Genomic DNA, 23,529 nt, shown 5'->3' with positions numbered 1-23,529 from the left:
GATCAAAGCCAGATGTGCTCGCTTCTGTTGCCGCCGACAAAGCGCTTACTGTACTTGCTGTTTTTTACAGTTGTCACTCTGCTCGGTGGCACAGCCCTTAGGGAATCTACTCTGTACTGCAACATCCAGAAACAGTCAGAAAAACACAGCACAGTCCTCCTGGTGAGCCATCAAATTATTTAGCAAAAGAAATAAAAGAATGCACACCTGACAGGTGAAATTCAGACATAATTATGTGGTTATTGCACTGCTGCAGATAAAAACCTGATTTGATCGTCTTTATGTGTAGGATCTTACACTGCAGTAGACTCAGTTTTAGTCTCAGAGTTGTTTTTCTGTGAGCCTGGCAAAAATCTGATGAGTTTTTTTTTTATTGGAAACATGTCAAATCTCAAGTTTTGTTTATCGCACTTCCCTCTACCTGGCTTGCTCTTCCTTTTATCCCTTCTGCAGTCTGAATGACTCTTTCTGATAAACTGCTGTCCTATTTATAGCCCTTTTTAGCTCCCATGCTGGGTTAGAGTTTGTCTTTTCTCCTTCATCCAGAGTTATTAAACTATCAAGAAACCACACAACAAAGATCAGCTGCTGCTGACAGAAACAGCGGTGAAGCAAACCCGACTAATTTGTTGTGACTCCAGCGAATGAAGACGCAGAAAGTTCCAACCACAGGATACCACTCAGCTGTTTGAAGAGGGAATAAATCAGCGATTTGCAACAAATAGCGAGATATTGAATATCTGCTGTGATACTTTGCATGATTGCCAAATGTGAGCTATCTAGGCAAAGCGGCGAGGGATGAGTTCTCCGTTTTTTACACTTGCTTTTAAACAACACAAACATCAACAAACATCTCCATGAGACAGAACAACAAAGACAAAGAAATGAAAAGAGGGCAAAAATGTACACGCCATAATGCAGCCGTGATCAAAGAAACACAGACAGGAGATACAAAAACACACCTGCAGTGACAGATGGAGGTAGCCCCGAACAGAAGAGAGAGGGCAACAAAGCACTGAGAGAGAGGTGGAGAGGAATGAGGGAGGAATAATAAAGAAGGTGGAAAGACGCTGTTGTTGATTTAAGTAAGTGTTCAACCACAAAGACTGAACAAGCACTTTGCAAAGACGTGAACATTCTATCTGAGACCTGTCTGGGTTTGATCTATAAACAGGAAAGAACAGTCAGAGCCCTGGGTGACACCATTAGGGTTTTGGTTTACCACCATGACTGTCTCCTTCTGGATCTGAGCCTGACAACAAGGTGACTCCGCTCTGGGTGCACGATGATCAGACGAGCTCTGCCACACAGGAACGCTCTGTGCCACAGCTTCACTGTACACGACGGAAAACATTGGCTGTTTGGTTGTGAGAGGAAAAAAGTTAATGTAAAAGACAAACTCAGACATTCAGCAGTAAAAGGGAGAGTTTTTGAAGTGGGAATGTATGAGTTCCTGTAGTCTGTGAGTGGGAGGCTGGGTTAACTCAGTCAGTAGAGCAGACGCTACATGCAGTGAGCAGCCATGACTTTATGACCACTGACAGGTGAAGTGAATAACTTTGATTATCTCTTTAAAATGGCACCTGTCAGTGGACAGGATCTGTAGCGAGTGAGCATTTTCAGCTTGAAGTTGATGTGTTGAAGGAAGTGAAGTGGGCAAATGTAAGGATGTGAGTGACTTTGACAAGAGCCAGTTGTGATGGCTAGGTGAGTGGGTCAAAGCGTCTCCAAAAGTGGAGCTCTTGTGGGGTGAAGCCCAGTCTGCATCGGTCCGTACCTACCAAAGTGGTCCGAGGAAAGGAAAGCGGTGACAGGGTCATGTGAAGCTGATGCCCGAGGGGAGCAAAGGCGTCAGGCCTGTGTGATCCTGTCCAACAAAAGAACTATAGTAGCTCAAGCTGAAAAAGACCATGCTGGCTGTGATAGTAAGGTTTCAGAACACAGAGTGTGTCACAGCTTATTGAACAGTCATTTTGGGGGATGTGGGCTGTAAAGATTCAGGTAGGGAGCTATTTCCCATGCTGACCCCTGCCTGCTGCCTCCATTGGGTATCTGGGTGTCTAAAATGGACCACAGTGACAGAAGCTGGAGGGACAGATTTTTAAAGTATATTGACCTGGCCTCCAAATTCCTCAGATCTCAATCCATCCAGGTAACTGTGGGATGTGCTGGATGACCAGAGGTCAGGTTAACAGGATGTAAAGGATCTACCGCATGTGTTTTGGTGCCAGATAACACTATGCACCTGTAAAGGTCCCATATTATGCTCCTTTTCTGCAGTTTAATATGGATCATTGATGTCTTCATGAAATGGTAGTAACATGTTTTGGTCCAAAAACCCAACAAATCAAGAACAAAAGCATTGTTTCCAGGCTCTCATAGCCCCTCTGTTCAGAATGGTCTGATTTAGTGGGCGTGACCTTTATATGTAAATGAGCCACCGCTGATACCACCACACTCTTCCGCATCACTGAGAGTGGCGCCACGAGCTCCGGGTGCATAAGGTTTAGACAACTGTGAAGCTGGTTTACCGTAACATTACAGGCTAAAACAACAGGTTAACTGCAGCTAAAGTTAGCATCCTGAAGCTAACACAGAGACAGGGGGGACACTGAGGAAAAGCTCTTACATCTGCTACACAGCATTTAAAAAACTCATATTTCCAGGGTCCAAGGTTTGTTGGCGGATGGTTGGTTATGCGCCTGGATTCAGGACCAGTCTATTCGCTAGCCCTCTGTTGTACTGTCCAAAGTTGGAAAAGTGACGTGAAAAGTGAAGTGACTAGCACACACATGCACCGTTTTACTGAGTGTAGCTGGCACATTTCCTTGATAAATGAACTCCAGCCACTTAGACTTGTCTTTTCCGAGATGGGAAGCTTGTGCATGGAACTATGTGGCTGTTTACAGCCAAAAACAGAGCAGTGATGGCCCTTCAACTTCAGTATTCTCCTCCCCGCTGCTGGAGAGATTTCTCACCAGCGGGGGGGGTGGGGGGGGGTTCGGGGGTATCTGCTCTGGTGGACCAATCAGGTCAGACTTGCTCCTGCTTGGTCAAAAAAGGAAATCGCTGACATCAGCGAATCCCCCAAAATCAAAACAGCTCCTTTTAGGTCATAATTGTACATTCACAAGCACTACTAAGTACAGGTTTGGTCAATAAATATCACGTTTTGTGGGCTGGGAAGAAAGCTAAAGACCCACAAATTTCACCAAAAGACTTAATAAAGTGATTTTTGCATAATGTCGGACCTTTAAGATCTGGAATAGACAATATGTTGTCAAATCAGACCTTGACTTGATGAGGGGCGGCCTACAAAGTACAAGGCTGGTGATCATAATGCTGTAGCCAACAGCTGTATTTAAAGGCTCAGTGATAACTTCATAAGTGATATTAAAATAGTCTTACTGTTATATGCCTGCCTGTTCATAATCAACATCTTAAAATGAGATCATCAACACCTAAATGAGTTCTTTCTAAATGTTATTTCTCAGTACCTGTTGTTTGGTCAAACACAAATCCATTCACGGCACAGAGACTGAAAGTCTCTATGACAGCACTAGTTTAGCGGTGAGAAGAAAGATCTGTCCTTTTCTTGGATTTATTTTGTAGAAATGGAGGATACTGGAGCTGAACTAACAAAAAGGAAAATGACAGAGGAGCAGAAGAAAGCTAAATAACAGTCTGTTCACCTTCGGTGTACTGAACTACAGAACAAATCAAGTTTATAAACTGGTAAGGCTTCATAATAACTATACACCTCTGAGCATTAATTCACCATGAGTTAATTAATACTCAACTCATCATCTGTCAAGCATTGTTCATACATCAATGCTCATTTGTATATCATGATACAAACACATTTATAAATGTTTTATCACTGATTAATATGACCCTCCAATAAGTTCACTAACTCTTTGTTTATACTTTATAAATGATTGATTCACCAATTACAAACAGGTTATTACAGTCATTATGAACCAGTTATTAACTAACAGTGAAGACTTTAATGTTTTACAAAGCATTTATTAACGAGGTTTAAAAACGCAAAACTCAGATATCTATTCAACAAAATAAGGAATTAAACACAACAAAACCTCAAGTTGAATGTATATTTTTTTAATTATTTTTTTTAAAAAAGGTAACTGTCTCTGTATAAACCCTAATCAACAAAAACTCTTGATATAAATTGACAAATATTCTGCAGCCCCCCCCCCCCCCCCCCCCAAAAAAAAAAAAAAAAATTAAATAAATAAATAAATAAAATAAAATAAATAAAATAAAATAAAAAAATAAATAAAAATAAATAAATAAATAAAATAAATAAATAAATAAATAAATAAATAAATAAATAAATAAACGTTAAAAACTGCTTCAGAACCAGAGTGGCAAGATCCAAATGCATTTAACACTTTATATAAAAAAGCAGCAATATCTAGGAAAATCAACTAACAACATGACTACATGTAATTATGTTCAATTGATACAAACCCAGTTTGTACCGTCTTTGTTTGCAGATGCCACATTTCGTTCTTAGTTTTATGACTCTCCTCTTCTGGAGCCACTTTATCAGCTTTTGTGATTTTCCTTAAGAAATAAAATCCTTGAGTTTGCTAAATCTGCTCATTCAGACAAAAGAAAGAGCAATAGAATGACAAAAAAAACAACAACAGTAGGTGGATGACCTAACTTACTCTTGCTGAATGCATCATACAACCAAGGAAACAGAGAAATGTCCCTATATTCTATTGGACTTAAACAGTTTAATTTTCGAAGACAGCTGAAGGATTTCTTTACTTGGACAATTTCAACATTTCTTTATCAGAATTAAGGCACAATGGTATCTGTTTGCCCTTAAATCTATTGCCTATAAAAACAACCAAGATTCTTGCACAAAACTCTCTGAAAGGATCTCTTTCCTAAATTCTTTAAGCATCAATGAAGGTCTATCTAGCCTCATGCTTACACACCTAACTACAGTGAATATTTGTCCTAAGAGTTACAGAGCAAAGAACTGTGGTTGAAAAACTTCCAGTGTAGACATCGACACAGAGCTGCAGCCCCCCGACATTCACGATGTCAGCTCTGAACATCATACCTTCTGGATTATAAAAAGTGGTTGCCAGTCAGCCTAATCCAGGCAGCAATTACGTTCCCCACCAAAATGTATTTGGCGAGTCAAATTAATAGCATTTCAGCACGTTTTGTTGGAGACAGAGACGGGTGGCTGGTTCCTTCCTAACCGCTCTCTACAGCTGTGACTGACATCATCAGCAGTGAATTACAAAATCATTCTGCCAAAAAATCTGAAAATAGAAAGACTTTTTTTTTCATGCTGCAGAAAATGTCCTCAGTATGATGTGAACAGGCAGTTATAAATACAGCAGTGCTCACTTTTTGACTCTTGGGAAAAGAAATGGTGACAAATCTGTTGATCTGCTTTGTACTCCCTTCCCCTCCCCTCTTCCTCTGCAAATCCTCAGACACATTTTTAACTTCATCTCCAATCAAAGAAGCCCAGATTGCAATCTGCTACACAATATGTTTTGCTCCACTTTATTAGGCCCATAGATAAACCTCATGGCTGGAACACAGGCCTGTGAGTAATGAAGGCTCCCTCAGCATAACAAGATCCTACCCTCCTTATGCTCTCCTTTCTCCTCTCAATTTGTGCCGAGGATGAGTTTAGCCGGTCATTTTCCTGCTTTCCTTGCAGCAGAGCAGGTCCACGACACAGATGCCGGGACAAAATGTAATTATTTTTTAGATCTTGAAAGCATGTAGGCAATTAAAGCGAGTGGATTGACAATATCTATGCAAGTACAGGTTCTTATTCCTGATGTGGACAAAATTTATTCCAGCTCCTATTATACTCACAATTAGACACAGTGTTCTCGTCCAACACACGGGCACAAACACAGCCAATGCATTTGATTTTAATCTGTAATTCATTCTTTCTAACAGTGCACGTTTCTGCTTAATATGAAACAGAGATTGTCAGATGTTTACCTAACATCTTTGAAAATGCATTGGCATCATGGCACTTCTTTAGAGACAACTTACTGAAGAAGATGAATTTCCCTTATTTTTGCATACAGAGTTTTTGCACATAAAGAAAAAAGAAAAATTGACAAACATCTATCTATGAAGGGGTGGTTTATGGAAAAAAGATATTCTGGGGAAAAAAAAGGAATGCTGTCAGATCTTCATAAAGAGCCATGAAAGAACAGAAAAAAAGAAAGTGGGTTGATCTTGAACTGCTCACTGAGGATCACACTGCAGCCTGAGTGAGCCACAACAACAGCGGCAGCTCACCTCCACCAAACAGCTGAGTGCATCACCGGGCAGGTGTTTGTGTCTGGCTCGGCTCCAGATGGGGACAGTTGTGTTGCTCCCAGTGTTACAGATATTTACCAGCTGACAGGCCACAGCCAACCGACCCCGTCTGACAGAGGGTTAACTGGTGAGCTCTCTCTGTCTCAGCTTCAATCCCAGAAGACTTAATTTACTGTAAATAGCTGATTTATGTTTAAGGACACGTATGTTCTGAGCCGTGGCTTTTAATGTCTTCTTCCATAAAAAATCAAGTGATAAAAGTACACACGTGCTTTTCACAAGCTGTGAGTCTGTGCCGCTTTTATTAAGTAAATTTAACTACACAGGTGCGCAGTGTGATAAATCTGGACTTTTATGAAAGGTTTTTATGAACAAATTCATACACGAATCAAAAAGAAAACTACATAAAGTAACAAAGAGAAAAACTTTTACAATAACGCTGCATGGTGATCTTTTTATGGTTTGATGTTAAACAAAGACATTTTTGAATATTATGACATTTTTCGCATTAACTTAATGCAAATAATGAATGTTCACAGCACGTCACGAAGATGAGAATCAACATTACTTTTTTACTTGGGTGTCTGCATAGTCATTTTTTTTTTTTTAGCTTGCACAGGTGTTTCTTGGGCAGCAAAAGAAATCTCAGACCAGTAATGGACATTGGCTGAATATAAAGAGAGACAGGATGTTGGGATAAAGAAGATACAGTTTTTCTTTTTTTTTTAGGCTTTTCTGCTTCTTATGGACTTGTGTTCATCCCTCAGTGAGGCTGAGATGCATTTCACAGTGATTGATGCCCTGACTTCCCTCAGGATGAAGGCATCCATAAGGAACCATTCGTGAGCTCGTCATCAGTTACTCACATACTCTGTGTATTCTGTGTAGCATACAGAGTGAGGGTGTTGGAGGTTGACTGGGTAGAGAGGTTCAACACACCCATCATCCCAGGCTTGAGCATATATGTTCCCTAGGTAAACCACAGGTCTACATTGACAATCATTCTGCAGAGGTAAACATGAATAATGAATTCACACAAACTCATTTCTACCTGAACTGGACAAAGTTCTTGTTGCTTGTACAGAACCTAGCTTCAGCTGTAATTGACTGTTACAAAACTGTCACATTGACCAGTGGTGATGGTAAAGGCAGTTGCTGTGACATTGATGGGGGTGTTGTAGGATGCATTCCAAAAATGCAGCAGCAGTTACATTGGATAGACTCGCATTAAGATTACTTGTGTTTTTCTTTGATCCTCAATATAAATATAAATATGTACTTATGTATACGTATAGATGTGTATGTCAGATATTTTGCTGTCTCAGTGTTGTTCCAATATCAGCTTTCAGTTTGGTCTTTCATTGCTTGCCTGCAGCTGTGAGCAACATTTAACCACCTCCAGAGGCAGCAGAGGTCGGGAGTCTCTGGCATCATTGATTTGGGGGTCGCGAGCTTAGAAGTTTCAGAACCTCTGACATAAAGGATGCTTGTCTGGTATGCCCTCTTCTGTCATCCTCCGCTGTAACTTGAATTAAATCTGTGGGCCAAAGCTGAGACAAATCATAAAAATGATAAATGAAAAGACGTGTGTTTGTACGGTTCTTCCCCAAATGAATGAACATGGCAACAGTGTTTTTTTTTGGTGTATTTTATTATAAACAGGTCTATAAAAGTTTTTGATAGACATAAAGATACAATCATAAAGCTTAAGATATTCCAGTAAGTTCACGCATAGGGAATGTAGGAAAACAAACAGGGAAATTTAGGGTTATTCTGAAAGAACTTAGTTTTTGTGTCATATTTGCGACATGATAACTTTAAGACACTGGTCCCTTTTTTGCAAACTTGGTCAAATTGCGTGTTATGTAATATTCTAGCTCACAATTACACAAAGAGTCAAAATAACTCAGTTTATCCAAGAAAAAAAATCAAATGAAGAAAAAAACAACAACTTGACTTGTGACATCCTAAGGTGATGTTTCTTATTATGAACATATTTGCAGGTTAATATAGAAAACACATTGAATTACAATGATGCTTTGGTTATAAAAGACACCTCGAAACAAAGAAAATATGCTAGAGAAAAGAAGAGAATAAATTAGAAAAATAAGCAGATTCAAGAATAATTCAATATAACTCAAAACATGCAAATGAAAAAAGCTGACGTTTAACTAAAAACAGAGATAAAGAAAAGAAAGTGAATATGTTAAAGCTTTAAAAATGCGACAGAAAAAGCAATTCTAAGATATGCAACTGCAAAGAAAAAATTATATATTTTTTATTGAATATTGCATACTTTAAATATCATAAAGAAAGTGCTTGGCATAGTTGGTTTTGTACCTGCAGGGAAGTTGTGATGTTGTCTTTGTGGGGGCTGTATAAATGACTCTAAGAGACTTCAGGAAGTGCATTTTACAGGATAAGAAAGGAAATACAGCAAAAATACACACGGCAGAATCCCTACCTCATAGAAGAGTGTCCTTTGAGTCGCACCTTTTGTCAAAGTCTCTTTCAAAGCTTCACACCTTTTGAATGTTACCAGCTTTCTGTGTTCAACCTGCCGTCAGCTTGTGTTTGGAAATGGTTTTCAGGTAAACAAAGCATGTTCCTCTCCCTTTTTTAACTGTTTCATAGACTTTATTTTCTGACAAAGCTTTTAAAAAATCCACCATTTCAATTTGGATAATTCTGTGCAGAGTATTTTTTTCTTTTCCTGATAACCACGTTTGCTTTTCTTGAGATACTTCAGAAGGAAAGTCTCTTAGGTTACATTCAAAGTATGTTGACATATGGACGGTATGAATGCCATCTTACTCAAAGATAATAAGAAACCAGAGCCTTACAAAGCCCTGAGTCTGGCCAGGAGAGCTTCAACATCTGACTCTCCGTTGCTAACCACTGGATTGGTGGAGGCCGTCTGGAAGGCCTGAGGCTCTGCTTCAACCTCCACCTCTATCTCAGCCGGTTTCAGCATCTCTTTCTCCACCACCCTCTCTCTGTCCATCCAGCAGCTGTTCACAGCATTGTTCCTGTACCTGCGGCCGGACTCCGAGCCTGCAGCAGCCTTGTCCCGGGCTGCAGAGGGATGGCCTTCGGACTCGTTATGGACCTCCTTTCCAGCGTGAGCTTTCACTGCTGCTGATCCTGCGTTAATATTTTGCCGAGAGCGGGACCTCTGTAAAGGTGCCTTGTTGTTTTCTGTGAGTGAAAAAAAAAACAGAAAAAAGCAACCGTGAGAAAGCGAAGGAGTAGTGCAGGGACTGGGCAACTGACTCGTTAAATGAGTGGAAGCAAGGGGTTAATGAGACCGCAGATTGAATTACAAGCAAGAAAGAGAGCAGCAGAAAGGTTAATAAAGGCGAAGCCATCGAATAGAAAATGAAGTGTCAGTCACTCTGCAGCAAACCCACACACTTAAGCAGGCACATGCAGGTACATATATACATGAACTCACCTCACAGGCTGAGTTTGGAAGGAAACATATACACACACCACAGAGGTGTATACACACTGTGTACAAAGTCTGATGAGGACAAATTTTCTGCAGCAGATAGTGGAGTGCAACAAGCTGGATATGATGAAACGGATATGGCTGATCAACTGCAGCAGAAACTCAATAACGGCGTACGTCGTCTTTTCCAATCTCCCACTCTCTTTCCCTTTTCTCTTACATGACACCCTCCCACCCACCTCAACCTCCCTGATTCCACCATTATCATCCATTCTCCTTCCTCCGCTCTTCATCTCAGCTTTCTGCTCCCGCAGTAGTCCCTCTTCATCTTTCTTATTTCTCTCACCCCCTTCCTCCCGCCCTCCCCTCTGGTTTCAGACTTAAAACGACGCACACCCAGACAGACAGTGGAACAGAGCCACGGCCCAGATCAGACCTGCGTTCTGAATTATAATCCCTCTGAGTAGATCTCAGACTTCATCATCGGTATGGAAGGCGAGGGGGAAATCCATATTCATGTGACCTTGAGCGTGAGGCTGAGAGGAGTGGCGCGAGGAAAAGACACCAGCGCATTTAAAGTTTCCTGAGCATTAAATGTCTGGCAAACAGGAGTCAAACACAGCGGAGCAGAACAGAGCGACCCGCTCTGTCAGCCAATCGGTAATGAGTTTGGAGCGTGGCCAGTCAGTCATGACAGTGTGTTTTATGGGCCACGCTGACGAATGACAAGGAACGTCCCTGAGCACAACCTCTGACAAATAAATAAGGATAAAGGGAGGAAAAGAGAGCAGGCGAGAAGGAAGTGACTGAAAAATTAAGCAAAGAAAGTCAACATTCACACACACTCAGATCCACGGTCATACAAAAACTCGTTAGGCAAACAAGAGGCAGTGGGGGGATTTTAAAAGGATGAAACGAGTAGAGTGTTGCCCTGCTGCTGTGACTGAACATTTACCACAGCTGAAAATCTAAGTCTCCTCTCATTATCCCTTTCTCTTCCTGTTGTTGCAGTCTCAATTGTACAACATGACAATTATTCCCCGCTGTCAGTTCTCTTGCTCCACACTCCCCCATCCTGTCCTGTTTCTCTCACCTCCCTCTGAAAAACTGTCATCAGCCCCCTCCCCTCCTCATGCCTGTTTCTTTCTTCTAAAATAGACCGCAAACACACGTATCCTTCACCAATAAAGCTTTCGCAGATTCAGAGCAGATGCTAAGAAAATTATTGATTGTGGAATCAGCAATTTGCATTTTAATATCTTGTTTACACTTTGGTTGAAATTTTACAATGATGCCGTATCTGTCTTCTTGGAGAGAAAAGACAAGAACAAGCATGCTGGTAATATTAAACATCAGTTTTGGATGAAGTTCAAACATGCGCGTTGTTGAATTTTGCATACATTAGCATGAATTATCATTTACTGCTCGGCATGAATCTGAAACGATTATTAGAAAACTAATACAAGGCACTGATTCAGTGAAAACAACTTGCACCTCGGAAATACTTATAGGAAAAATAAAAGCATCCTTTATTCAAAAGTGCATTTCTTTCTACCTAACAGCGCCTTGGCCTTTAGTGCTGAGCATGATCAAAGAGCTGGCAAGTTCAGTTTCTTCTCACTCTGCCTGCCTGTGACACCTAGCTGCCCCTGCCTTTGAAGCCTCGCTTGAATCTCAAGGTACACCTTCATCTAAGCTGTAAAACACGTCTGAGAGATGTAAAACACGTCTCATCTCATGGGTTAGACTCCTTTACCCAACAACTGACACCGGCTCTAAAGGAGAACAAGTCAAGTGGAATTTGAGGATGAAATGGTCGTCTTTTATTAAACACAGACCTTGATGATGCCTGTGAGGATGTTTTTCGTTACAGGATAAAAAGACAAGATTGGACCACCTGTTGTCAAAGAAACAGTATACTTCTTCTGCTCATCATTCACTTCAGCTGTCAAAGAGTTTCACTTTTTAAGGGTCAACTTAAAGAGAGGGTATTTAGTATCTCTTTATTTCAACATGGATATGAATTATAAATGCTGGATGTCTGTACTAAGGGTGTACAGAATTTAAAACTGCAACATATTCACATGCTGAGGAAATCCCTAATCTGCTCAAAAAGTAGCATGACAGCTTCACAAGACTTCTAAGAGACTTGCTGGAATGATGAGGTCATTGCATACGGATCCACGAACTGGTTCATGACACATTGGAGGGGCGGGCCTCAAACACCAAGGTCTACCCATAACGCTGTCATTATAGGCCTCTTGAGGCTGGCCAGTTAGAAAAAAAGAGGTTTGTGGTGCGGGGAGCCTTCAAGAGACAGCTGCTATTATTGTCCTAGAGGGCAGTATAAAACCTAAAAGAAAGCACAGTATTCACACGGTAAGACTCATGTGAGGAGTTCTTTGCTGGTCAGTCTAAATTTAGCACCCATGTTTTTTTTATGATCTAGAAGAGCAATCTATATCATCTGCATAAAAATTGATTCTGTTATCTTCAATATCCAAAACTGCTCCCGGTAAGTGGGTGTCAGTCAAGTAAAAAACCTGAGTTTTCAGTTCATTGCTGTGGCAAACAGAACTTTAGTTATTTATTTATTTTCATTTTCCAATGCACAATTTTTTTGGTGAGTGGCACATTCAACTGCCAAAAGGCCATTAGATGAGATAATTGCTGAAACTCACAACCCACATGTACAGGACAAAATCAGCACAGTGATAAGGGGTTACCATTTTATCCATAGGAAGCGCTAAAATAGAAGCAGACTAGAATGCCCGAGCTTTAATCAAAATCCTATTTCCATTGTTGATTCAGAGAAACAAGACAAAAAATCCTGCAAAAGTTTTAGTCATGTTGTTATTTTCCTATCACATTGTTTGACTCATGAATCAGAAAATGCAAGACAACGGGGGAAATCTGTGCAGCAGAACCCCCAAAATGCTCCTCTCATTATAACATATTGCCAGAATGTGGTGCTTGATTAACCCAGAAGTCACATCAACCCCAAGATATGATTTCAAGATAGTGGCATCTAATGTAGCCACTAGCCTCAAGCAAAGACGCAGAGCTTAAGAGATCTGGTCTTACTGTTGCCTTTTCATTTTGTTGCTTTCTTTCTCTCTTGTGACATCAAGTGAGGAGATAGGTTTTTGTGCCCCTTCTCTGCAAAATAAATAAATAAAAAACAAGGTTTTATATTCCATAAGTCCTTCCTCGTGTCCTTCTTTAACAAAAAGCACAGACAATATGAAATAAAAAAGGACAGTCCAGAGCAAGGAAGCATTTTTCACTTGAATGCGGGCATTAGAGTGTGGTTTACCTTGATTTGAGGGTCATTGTTATCCATCTGAAAGTGGACCTTTGAACAATACTAAATCAGTGCATGTCCTTGTAAATAAAATACCTTAAACTTTTCAGTTTTTGCCTTTGACCAGGACCAGTGAAGGGCAAATAAAGCTATCAAGTATTTCCCCTTTGGTTTTAAGCATGCCTTACATTTACCATTCCAAAGTACTTGCTTGAAGCATTTGTTTTTGTTGGGTACTTTATATTGCTTCTAGCAGAGAAACAGACAACACTAAACCTTTTTTCTGCCATCGAGGGAAAGAACCACATTTTAGTGCAGACTTTCTTTTTGGATCTGTGAATCAGCAAATCATCATCTCACATCCACATCGATTTTTCTGATCCATCGCATTTCATCTGTACACCCTGACTTTAAAGCAGTTGAAAGGAAAACTTTCCAGGTCCAAAGGTGTAAGATGTTCCATCTGCAAAGAGCAGGAGATGATCTAATATTTCATCATGTAAGATCATTTACTCTGTTTCTATTTGTAGCTCTGGCTCATGCAGATGAGCTCGACACTCATCCCTCTTCAGCACACTTGAAGTTTTATAGAAGTTATAGGCAGACAGGCTGAGACAGGGGAGCTCAGTAAAGAGACAGAAAATGAAGTCTGGGCTGCTGCAGTGTTTGCCTGACTGTTAAATCTACACCGCCTGCCCCCATTGTGGCGTCAATGAACCCATCTACGTGAAAGGCTGTTAAGAGACTGGACAAATACATAAGCAAGGCTACAGAATGGTGTTTTTCAATGCATCTGTGAAACATGAACTCAGTAAGATTTTGCTGAACAACTAGTCTGGCACAGTTATTCACTGTTAGGAGACAGAATGAAGAAGAAAAACAACGATAAAAGAGCCGGCAGACGATGCTTGTTGTGTCTCGTTTTGCTCTAATGTGAGCTGGAAAAAATGTAGCTTTAAACCGTTCTTTTGCAGCATAAAACAAGTCAAGTCACAACCAAAACAGACTAATCGCTGTGCTGAATGGCTTGAAAATATCAGAAATTTCATGATGGACCCATGGTGGTTATTAAATGTCTGATAGATTGGCATTTTGAAGAAATGCAAAAGGCTCTTTCCAACAGAAGAGACGGAGAGTTTATTTTTTCTATCAGCAAATAGCTGCAGAGGGGAATTCACATTTTCCTCTTGTCAGATCATTTGGTCCATTTGCATTTGCCACTTCAAATACAGATGCAGATGAGCTGTTCCTCTCATCTCTCGCTCCCTCCCCCTTCTCCCTCGCTCTTATGAAGTTTGTAGTATTTGATCACTTTAAGAAGAGAGCAGTCACGCAGCCTCACAAAAATGTAGAGATTGAAGTGACTTTTCCCTCTCTGCGAGTGACTGACACAACAAGTTGAAGTTAGCGAGATCAAACGCACATGCCAAAAATCACAACACAGCTGGCTAGCTTGGCAGTTTGCCGCATGTTCAGTTTAATGATTACTATTTGCTCTGTTTTTGCATCTACAAGTGGAACATCTGGGGCCATTTACTGCACAAGGATCAGGTCAAAAACATGACATGGGGGAAAACAGAAAGCAGAATCCATTTTTACGCATACGGTGACGTTAGGGATAATGATTACCCTTGCTACTGTTAAAACCATCAATTATTTCTTGGTTTGAATGCTTTAGCCTGCGTAGTTAGCATTTTTAACATAAATATACTGCTTAAGTTTTAAAGTCTGGCACAAAAACATACCCCTGTTTACATGTGCTGTAATACATTATGCAGCAAGAAAAACAAAACAAAAACAAAATATGTATGTATGTATGTATGTATTACAAAAAGCACTTTATCCTTTAAAACTCTTCTTGCTCTTAAAATTACTGTAACTAATCAACGATTTGTGTTAGTGAGAAAATCCAACCGGTTTCTTAAAGAAACAAAAACAAGCTAGACAATGAGATCTGGGGTATTGCGTTACTCAATAGGAATCCATATGCAACAATGTACCAATCACAGGTAATGACTGACATGAGCTGTTCTCATTTTACAAGTGCTTTTTAAATTACAGTAACTCTCCAACCATTTGGGCTCACCAAAAAATCCAAATGGTTCTGAAAGAAGAGAAGATCAACTTTCTGTGCATGATCTCTGCCTCTTTGGGGCCAAAATTATAAAAGAATAAAAAACAAAGTTAAACAAAACAAAACAAGCAAACAAACAAAAAAAACCGGTTCAGGTGGGCTGTTAGGAACTTGGATGATAAAGGGTTAATTGGCAGCATTTTGATTTAGAAAACAGGGACAAAGTTGTATGAAAGTTGTGTCTGCTTTGTCAGCGTAAGCCACACTCACGCTTGTTGATGTTCTGCTTTTCATACTTTTGATTTTGGATGAACTTCTTGTTTTGTTCTGGCACATGTTTCATGTCAGAAACTTTGTGACTGCACTGCTGCATTTCTCAGCCAGGACTCTATTGAAAAAGAGATTTTAAATGTCAATGAGTTTTTAGTTTTAAAAAAAGTAGGTAAAATAAGCAAACCTGTTGACATTGTTTATCCATCTTATCCTTAGAGTAGTCATTACACTTGTAAATTTTGAGTTTTAGAACAGTTGGAAATTCAAGCTCTGCTCACAAGACTTGCATAGAGACATCCATTAGTTTTACAGATTTAAATGATTTAAGACTCCATTTATCTTTTACTGTCCAAAAGTTTTCAGGCTGAACTTTCAATGTGTTTATCCTCGAAAAAGACAAATTATTAAAAAAGAGCAAATCAGGTGAAACAGGAAAATACAAACTGACAGTGATCAGTACAGGGCCTCAGAGGGTACAAGAAGAACTCACAAACAGTTCTTGGAACATCCTATTCTCTAATGGACAGCTGTACATCACCACTGAAGCCAGACAACTGATTGTGTAAACAGCCTCATCACTTGTCTATGTGTGTCTAAAGACTGAGTGTTCTCTGACATGGAAAACTATCCAGTGTGTTCCTGCATTTAGAGGACATCTATGAGGCAAGCGGGGTGAAGCTACACTTAAGAGTTGAAAATGTATGGTGTCATAAATGTGTGTGATGCCCCAAAGTCCCCCAGCGAGTCTTGTAAAAGGTAACAGCAGACAGCTTGTTAGCCTGCCTCTGTGCATTAGGCTGGCTGTAATTAAAGATCATTACTTGGCAACACACCAGTCATTGAAGGTTTGTCCCTTGCTTGTTCATCGTAGTAACAGAGAAAGAAAAAAATAAAAACGAGCAGACAGGATTAAAAAGAGAAGAGGCAGCAAGCAATGAAAGGAGAGTGGATGGGAGGAAGAAAGCAGACGTTCAGGGGGGAAGATGACAAGATGGGCCGAATAAACAACCTCAAGACTGTGGCATGATTTGGAGGCAATGATTGTGATTTGTACCAGACTAAAACAGAGCAAAGAAAAGAGTGGGATAAAGAGACAGAGAGGAGAAAATAGAGGTGGTATGGGGATGGCTTGTTGAAAAAGCACTATAACAATCCCAGTGGGTAATGTGGAAAGCAGCACTGTTATAGGTAACTGAGGCCTGTCCTGCTCTAATGCAAATCTAAGTGTTTTCCTTTGTTGAGCTGCGATTTGTCTCCCTCTTCTTCTGTCTCTCTTCTCACATATTTAACAACCCAGAATATCTTTGTTGGACTGCGAAATAATGGATCATGGTATTAGTGGAAAAGTAGCATCATTTGGAAGAGTTTCAGTGGCACTGCTGTCATGAATGCTTCTGTTTTTTTTGTCATGTATTTTTCTCTTCTATCGCAACAATATGCTGCCAAACGGCTTTTACTTCTCAAGTTTTTTGTTCCTCTACAGCTGGTTTTACAGAGAAAATATTACTGAACAATTAAACTATCAAGTATCATCAAAAATGAAATTATCAGCTTTTGGATAATCAAATATCTTTCAAGTCTATCAACAAACAGAGACATCCAAAAAGCTCTTGGTCCAGCTTGTGAAGATTGGGAGGATTTTTTGAACATCTTTGGGCTTTGCACATATTTTGATTTGGTGACAGTGATGAAGAGTCCAACACTGATGGCTTCTCACAAACATCACTTGGCTGTTGATCACAAATAAAAGAAAATTAGTGGAAAAATTGTAGAAAAATACACTTTGAAGAAGAGTGAGTGTTTTTAAAGGATGTTTTGAATCTTTCTTGTCAGTTTAATGGAAAAATCAAATTCCCACAGCATGAAATTTCAGATAATTTTCTTACCTGTAGACTAACTAGTTTAAGGGTATGAAAACACAGACAGTCAACATTTGGAGTGTTTTATGCACTACAGCCAAATGTAGACACATGCTTACAAGTCTGTCAGCAAATTGGTTTGCCGAGTATGTCTGACAATAGCAGAGCTAGCACCACCAGTCTCAAGTTCTCATCGTACGTTAAAACCAACATACCTGTGCTGGTTGAGTGGTTTGATACCATCCCAACCAGGGGTCGTGTTAACAGGTTATTCTCAGTCTTTGACCAAATTTTTCGAGCATTGACATAAAAATCTGAAGGTTTCCTGTTATTTTGACGGATTATAAAACCTGAAAGCGATCCAGTCAGTCACTATCATTGTCACACACAGCCATTCATAAATAACATTCAGCACCTGCAGTTGACCCCCTGTCCAGTTAGTGGCAAGCATGCATAATTAGGTATGATATTGTATGTTGTTGTCACAGGTTGTTGCTGACGGCGCACTTAAGATCTATGGAGATCATGGGTTGGGACGCATCAGTGACCACTACGATCTGAGGTGGCCTCTCTCATACATCGGAACTGCATGCTCCAGGATTTCTTCCCAGTGAAGCAGGTTCGGTAGCATCAGGAAACCCGTCTTTTTAAGAGTCCCATAGACTGTTCAATACTTCATCGGGTGAAATGTTTCCAGACTTTCAACGCTAACTGAATCAGTCGTGGTCAGTCAAGGATGTGGTGTAGCAGCAGAACGGGGTTTCAGCCCCCTTTAAATCAAAACAGACGCCAGAAGTTGGCTGTCTGAAGCAAAGTCAAATAACCTGGTGCTGATCTCCTCTACCGCTCTCTCACTTGATGACCTTGATTACACCAAAATGCATATCCGCTTTAAGTCTATGTGGCCCAGGAGAATTCAAGTTCAGGCAAACTGGAATACAAATTAAAAAAGTGCATTTCGCCTACTGTGAGAGCAAATTTTTTTAGACTTTACAAAGGACTAGACAGCAGGGTTGGTATCATTATCCATATTTTCTATTTGTCTGTTATTTTATTTTTCTGCCCAATAAGCAATATAATTGCACTGCACAATGAATGTTACAAGTTGCATTTGAGCTGTTTTTGTCATGACATGCTATAATATATAATTCATAACTTATAGGTCTCATCATTGTTTTTTTTTTCTTGACGGATCATTTTTTATTATGACAGAATTTTTGCAACCCTGTACATCAAATGGCTAACAAGTAAAGTATCTAGCGCAACGTCTGATCCCAACCCAACCCAACCCAACTCAAATAAAGTACAATTTCATCTCATTTTTCTACAACAAAATACTCCCCAAACTCTATAAACTTACAGCTGCAATCTGTTAGTGCTTTTTTTGTAGAATATGAAAGCATTTTGTCAGTAACAAACTGGAGTTACAGCCCTGGCTAAGCCACAACATTTGACAACATTTTGGCCTAACAAAACAAAAAAAGACAATTTGCAATGGCAAGACAAAACAAATACATTACTATCCAGAATACATCAAAATGAGAAGATTTTCTTTTTTCTTTTTAATTTTAAACAAACATGCTAAGTAGTGAGAGTGATCTTAATTGCACAGTTGACTGATCATGTGACTCCCTTTTTTTTTTTTTTTGATCATCAGGAGTTTAAATAAAGCATCTGAACACTATGAGTTGAAAATAAGACTAACACAAGGGTAGGTGGCCCATACACAGCAGTGATCTGTGAGCACATTAGGTGTAGCCTGAATGGAAGCCAGACTGGTTCAAAAGAGAGAATGCGGGCCCTACCTTGACATTTATAGGTCACACTGAATGACTCACCGTCAAACAAATCCACAATAAACATCCACATAAACATTCTTTAACTCAACATGGCAAACGTCAAAGCTCAAATGTGCAGAGCAGAGACACGCTCATAAAGACGTGTCAACACATTTCACCTGAGATGCTTAGGCAAACATGATTGAGTCACATTAAACTCAAGCGTACATGACAGAGTGAGCAGAGGGGAAGTGGGTCTGGGTGTTGGGGTGGTTTGCTGCTTAAAACCAAAAAAGGGCGATGTGGAGGATATGAAAGGGCTGAGCTGGATGTCCCTCAAGTCTTCTGCCCCTCAGTGTGAACCCCAGTCACTGTGAGCTGCAGCCAAGCGTGACATTGCGTTAGCACGCCTTGGTGCGTCTAACAATGCCTCAGAAGTGAGCCTGGTTGCCTGCCACAAGTACTGCTACCCTCTGCACACTGCTGCCTCGCACCACACAGGAAGCAGCTCTATTGACAGCACGATTAAAATAAACAATTGAAAGCTTCCTATTTCTCGGACCTCATTAATCCCCCCTCTCATCTGTCATGCAAGGTGCACGATTTTTTTCCCAGACGTGTAATAAAACATTGCTGTCATGACAACTTCATTCTGGCAGTCTTTTCAGGAGGTGACAGCCCATCTTCAATAAATGCACACACACAGACACACACACGCACAAAATTCAAAATAAAGACATGAAACTGAGCATAATTGAAGGTTTGATATTGCGTTGTCATATCCAATGTCATAGCAAACTATTATTAGAGTGTACAGGCCACTGATGTTTATCAGACATGCAGCAGATGTAATCACATGGCCGCACTGTGCCTTGGGAAAGAAAAAATTGGAAGTATTATTAATGTTTTTTATCAGTTTAGAAATTCTGAAATAATGACTTCCCTTGCGTTTAACTGTGCTGCCACAAGAGAACATCAGAGGAAAAAAACAACAACATGATGTTTAGTGTTGTAAATTACCCATCCATGGTCGGTTTAAATCTTCTCAACTTGTTAAAATGCATCCCTCTGTTTAAAAATCTGCTGCACTTGAGGCTACGGTTACTGATAATACAAGAATGCAATCTGTAATGAATGCGGTAAAAGATGCAAGAAAAAAAAAAACAGAAGGAGCAGAAAAAGGTCTGATACTTTAGGATAAAAACAAATCTGTCTGCCTGTATTACAAAGAGGAACTACACCTGGCAGATGGTTGAAGCAGCCCGGGCTCTTACTCCTACTTTACTCTAATTATATCTACATGCAGGGTAATGGACTGAGAATGTTTCCTCATACAGGGACAGCATCACTTCCTGGGGTCTCTCTATTCTCTTTCTCTGTGTTTCCCGCATACACGTGCTCTCTCTCACACACATGCTAATAAAAGTAGACATCAGACACGAACACAGTGAGACAGCCTGACAGACACACATCACTGGGTAGAAGCAAGTAACCACCACAAATACACACACACACAGACAGAGTCTAATAAGCATTGGCTACTTCACTGCTACAGGTGTACAGGCAATGTACTCTGCAGCCTCTGGCATGAATTAAACATGTCTTGGTTTCAGGCTCTGCTACCTGTTGTTGTTTGTGTGGTTGCTGCTGGTAAATATCCCCAGCAGTCAGAGCCTAATGCATATGTATTCTCCCTCAGTGGCTTCACACTAACTAAGGGTTTCTATCAGCCGCTTTCTCCAGCAGTGTACACCTGTCACACTGAGAGAGTAAAATATTGATCCTTCACACGCCTCCAGACACCGGAGCTCCGACGCACTCGCAAATGCGTCCGCAGACAGACAAACAGGCATAAGCACACATTTCTCTGTTAGCCTCTGATCGGTCAGTAACATGGATTAATGAACTGGATGACTGAGGGGAGGCTTGTGTGATAGATGAGGAGCACAACTGATAGACTCCTCTGCTTTGCGCGCACACACACACACACACACACACACACACACACACACACACACACACACACACACACACACACACACACACACACACACACACACACACACACACACACACACACACACACACACTCTGCAGCGGATTATGTACAGCATAGTTGATAACCTGAATAAGCCATCTGTATCCAGGAGACATTTTCATTCCTGTGATAAATGTCTTTGCAATTAAAAAGAGATTGTGCTTGATTGCACGTCTTTTCTGGAAAAAACTCAGCTTTAAGGTCAAGGTTTCATATTCATAAGAATAAAATTTAGCCAAAAGTCTTAATATTGATGATATGTCTGGAAAGAAGATCGAACAAATTTGCAAATTATAGCTTGGCATGTATTAAATTTTGTACAATAGGAGGAATATTGATCCTGTTCATTGTAGTCTGGCCTCGTGGTTGATTTTAAAGTTTCAAAAGCTAGTATCTTTGTCTAGTTTGATTTTTGTTCCAGAAAATGTTCTTTTAAAGGTTTATTATTATTTTTTTTTACTACCAATTATTTTACTTTGTTTAAATCATGGCTTCCTTTGAAAAATGTGAAAACATCAGCCGCTTTTCTTATGCAAGATATAAAAAGCAGAATCACTCTGAAGTTTGTTCAAACTCATAACTCAACTCTGATGTTTGAAATTCATACAAGTGATAATTTTGCTTCACTCTATTAATCATTTCACACCCAAAATGCAACACAAGAATCCATTGCACCCTGTCACAGCATCAAAAGGTGATGAAATATTTAGAACTCCAATGGAAGACTTCCATCTTTTGTCTCTTTTGTAGTCCCCCTCTGAGGTGTTTCCTTTTGTCATTGTTTCTGCTGCCAGCTGAGAGCTTGTGTTTAACACTCAGGCTGACTCTGACAGCTCTCAATATGCAGGGCCAGTCCTGCCAAACAGACTTATGAATTCCAAACAGCCCCGAGTCATGCTCCATATTTCATTGAAGTTGAATATTTAAAAAGATCAACCCACTCAAAACCCTATAAAACCTATCGTTCTGGGGCCTTGTGTCCTAAAAATAAAATCGCATCTGCCATATCGCATTACAGACAGCCACATCAGCCTCCATCTCTTAACCATTTCCCTCTCTCGGTTTCCCTCTCTTCCTGACAAAACCCATCTGGTAACCAGCCTGTCTCCATCAACACAGGTTTTGCTCTTTCTCTTTCAGACAACTGCACACTTTTCCGTGCCTCCTTTATCTCATTTGCCTCTTCTCTTCTCCCACAGTCTGAAGCTCACTTTTTTTTATTTAGTTATTTGTACTGTAACTCCCTGCCTGGAGCTGTCCATCTCTTCTCAAGAATCACACGGACCACCAGATAGAAGGCATTGTTCTCTATTTCCTTCCTTGGGCGTAATGGACCTGGTTTCTTATTTCAGACAGAGAGCAGAAAAAGCACAAGATTTGACAAGATGCAGCAAAATTAGCAGAGACAGACTGGGATGCAGCCTCTGTCTGACAGCTCGGTCTTGATCAGATGATTCACTTTCAAACTTAAGTTTAGACAGAACAAGATCAAGTAGTCATCATTTAGGAAACAGAGTGCGCAGGGGAAAGTTTGTGTGAAGACTCTTGACTTCTTATAGCCTCAGCTGCCCTGGATAGACACTTGGTGGATATGGCATATAAAATAAACACAAATAACTGTCAACTTATTTGGATATCTCTAATGTCTAAGGCCAAAAACAGTTTAACAAGAGGATGTCTTCCAAAAATCAAAACTCTATCAATGTCAATTATTCTGAGGAGAATCAGAAATACTTTATTAAATTCCCTCGGAGGAAATAAGGTGACTCCACCTACTGCTTAAGTAAAAGTCAAGTACAACTATCAAATATTTGCTAGTTCCAGCCTGTTGTATTTCAAAATTTGTTGATTTTAATGGTTTTCTATTCTAATAGTGAAAAGAACTTAGGGTTTTACAAAAGATGCCACATCTCAAGATGCAATTGACATAAAAGTTTAAATAATTTCTGAACCACTTATCGACTTGATCATGATTTGTGTAAATCATTCATCATGATTAATGATTGACTTTTGCCTTACAGTGTCTCCTGGTGGTTCAGCATATCAAGGCAGATCTGTCATCTGTGCTCTTTGGAAAATCGACCTTCCTGAGGGTAGATTTACTGCCGATAATTAGCAATGTCGTGTCAAAGCAGAAGGTGACTCTGAGTCCTGCTGCATAAATGCAAAGACTGTCAGGTTTTCTTTCTTATGTGTGCAAGTCTTGAGTAACCTGTAACTTAAAGTCCTTTGTATATATTATTATATTGTATAAAATAACCTGAAGAGCAAAACACAACAAACATATAACAACAAAATTAATAAAATTGCAAAGATGACAAAATCTGTTCTGTTTGACATCCTTTCTTACTTATATGATTTTACATCTTTTTTTTTTTTTTAGCACGCTTATTTATTTTAATTTTTATACCTTATT

At 39.9% G+C, this 23,529-nt stretch overlaps 1 protein-coding gene across 1 annotated transcript in view; it reads right to left on the bottom strand.

Moving 5' to 3' along the window:
* Nucleotides 1-7,984: 7,984 nt before the first annotated feature.
* The window catches only part of LOC141788242 (protein diaphanous homolog 3-like), a 176,637-nt gene continuing 161,092 nt past the window's right edge, over nucleotides 7,985-23,529 (bottom strand). The window contains exon 28 of the mRNA XM_074667124.1: nucleotides 7,985-9,534. Within this exon, the coding sequence (XP_074523225.1) occupies nucleotides 9,176-9,534 (359 nt within the window). The 3' untranslated portion in view covers nucleotides 7,985-9,175. The remainder of the gene's footprint in view (nucleotides 9,535-23,529) is intronic.

Source organism: Halichoeres trimaculatus, unplaced genomic scaffold, assembly GCF_033239565.1.
Source record: "Halichoeres trimaculatus isolate MK-OKI-2021-1 unplaced genomic scaffold, fHalTri1.1 fHalTri1_scaffold_3, whole genome shotgun sequence".
Classification (NCBI taxonomy): domain Eukaryota; kingdom Metazoa; phylum Chordata; class Actinopteri; order Labriformes; family Labridae; genus Halichoeres; species Halichoeres trimaculatus.
Note: the sequence above shows the minus strand (reverse complement) of the source record. Positions and strands in the feature narration are given on the sequence as shown.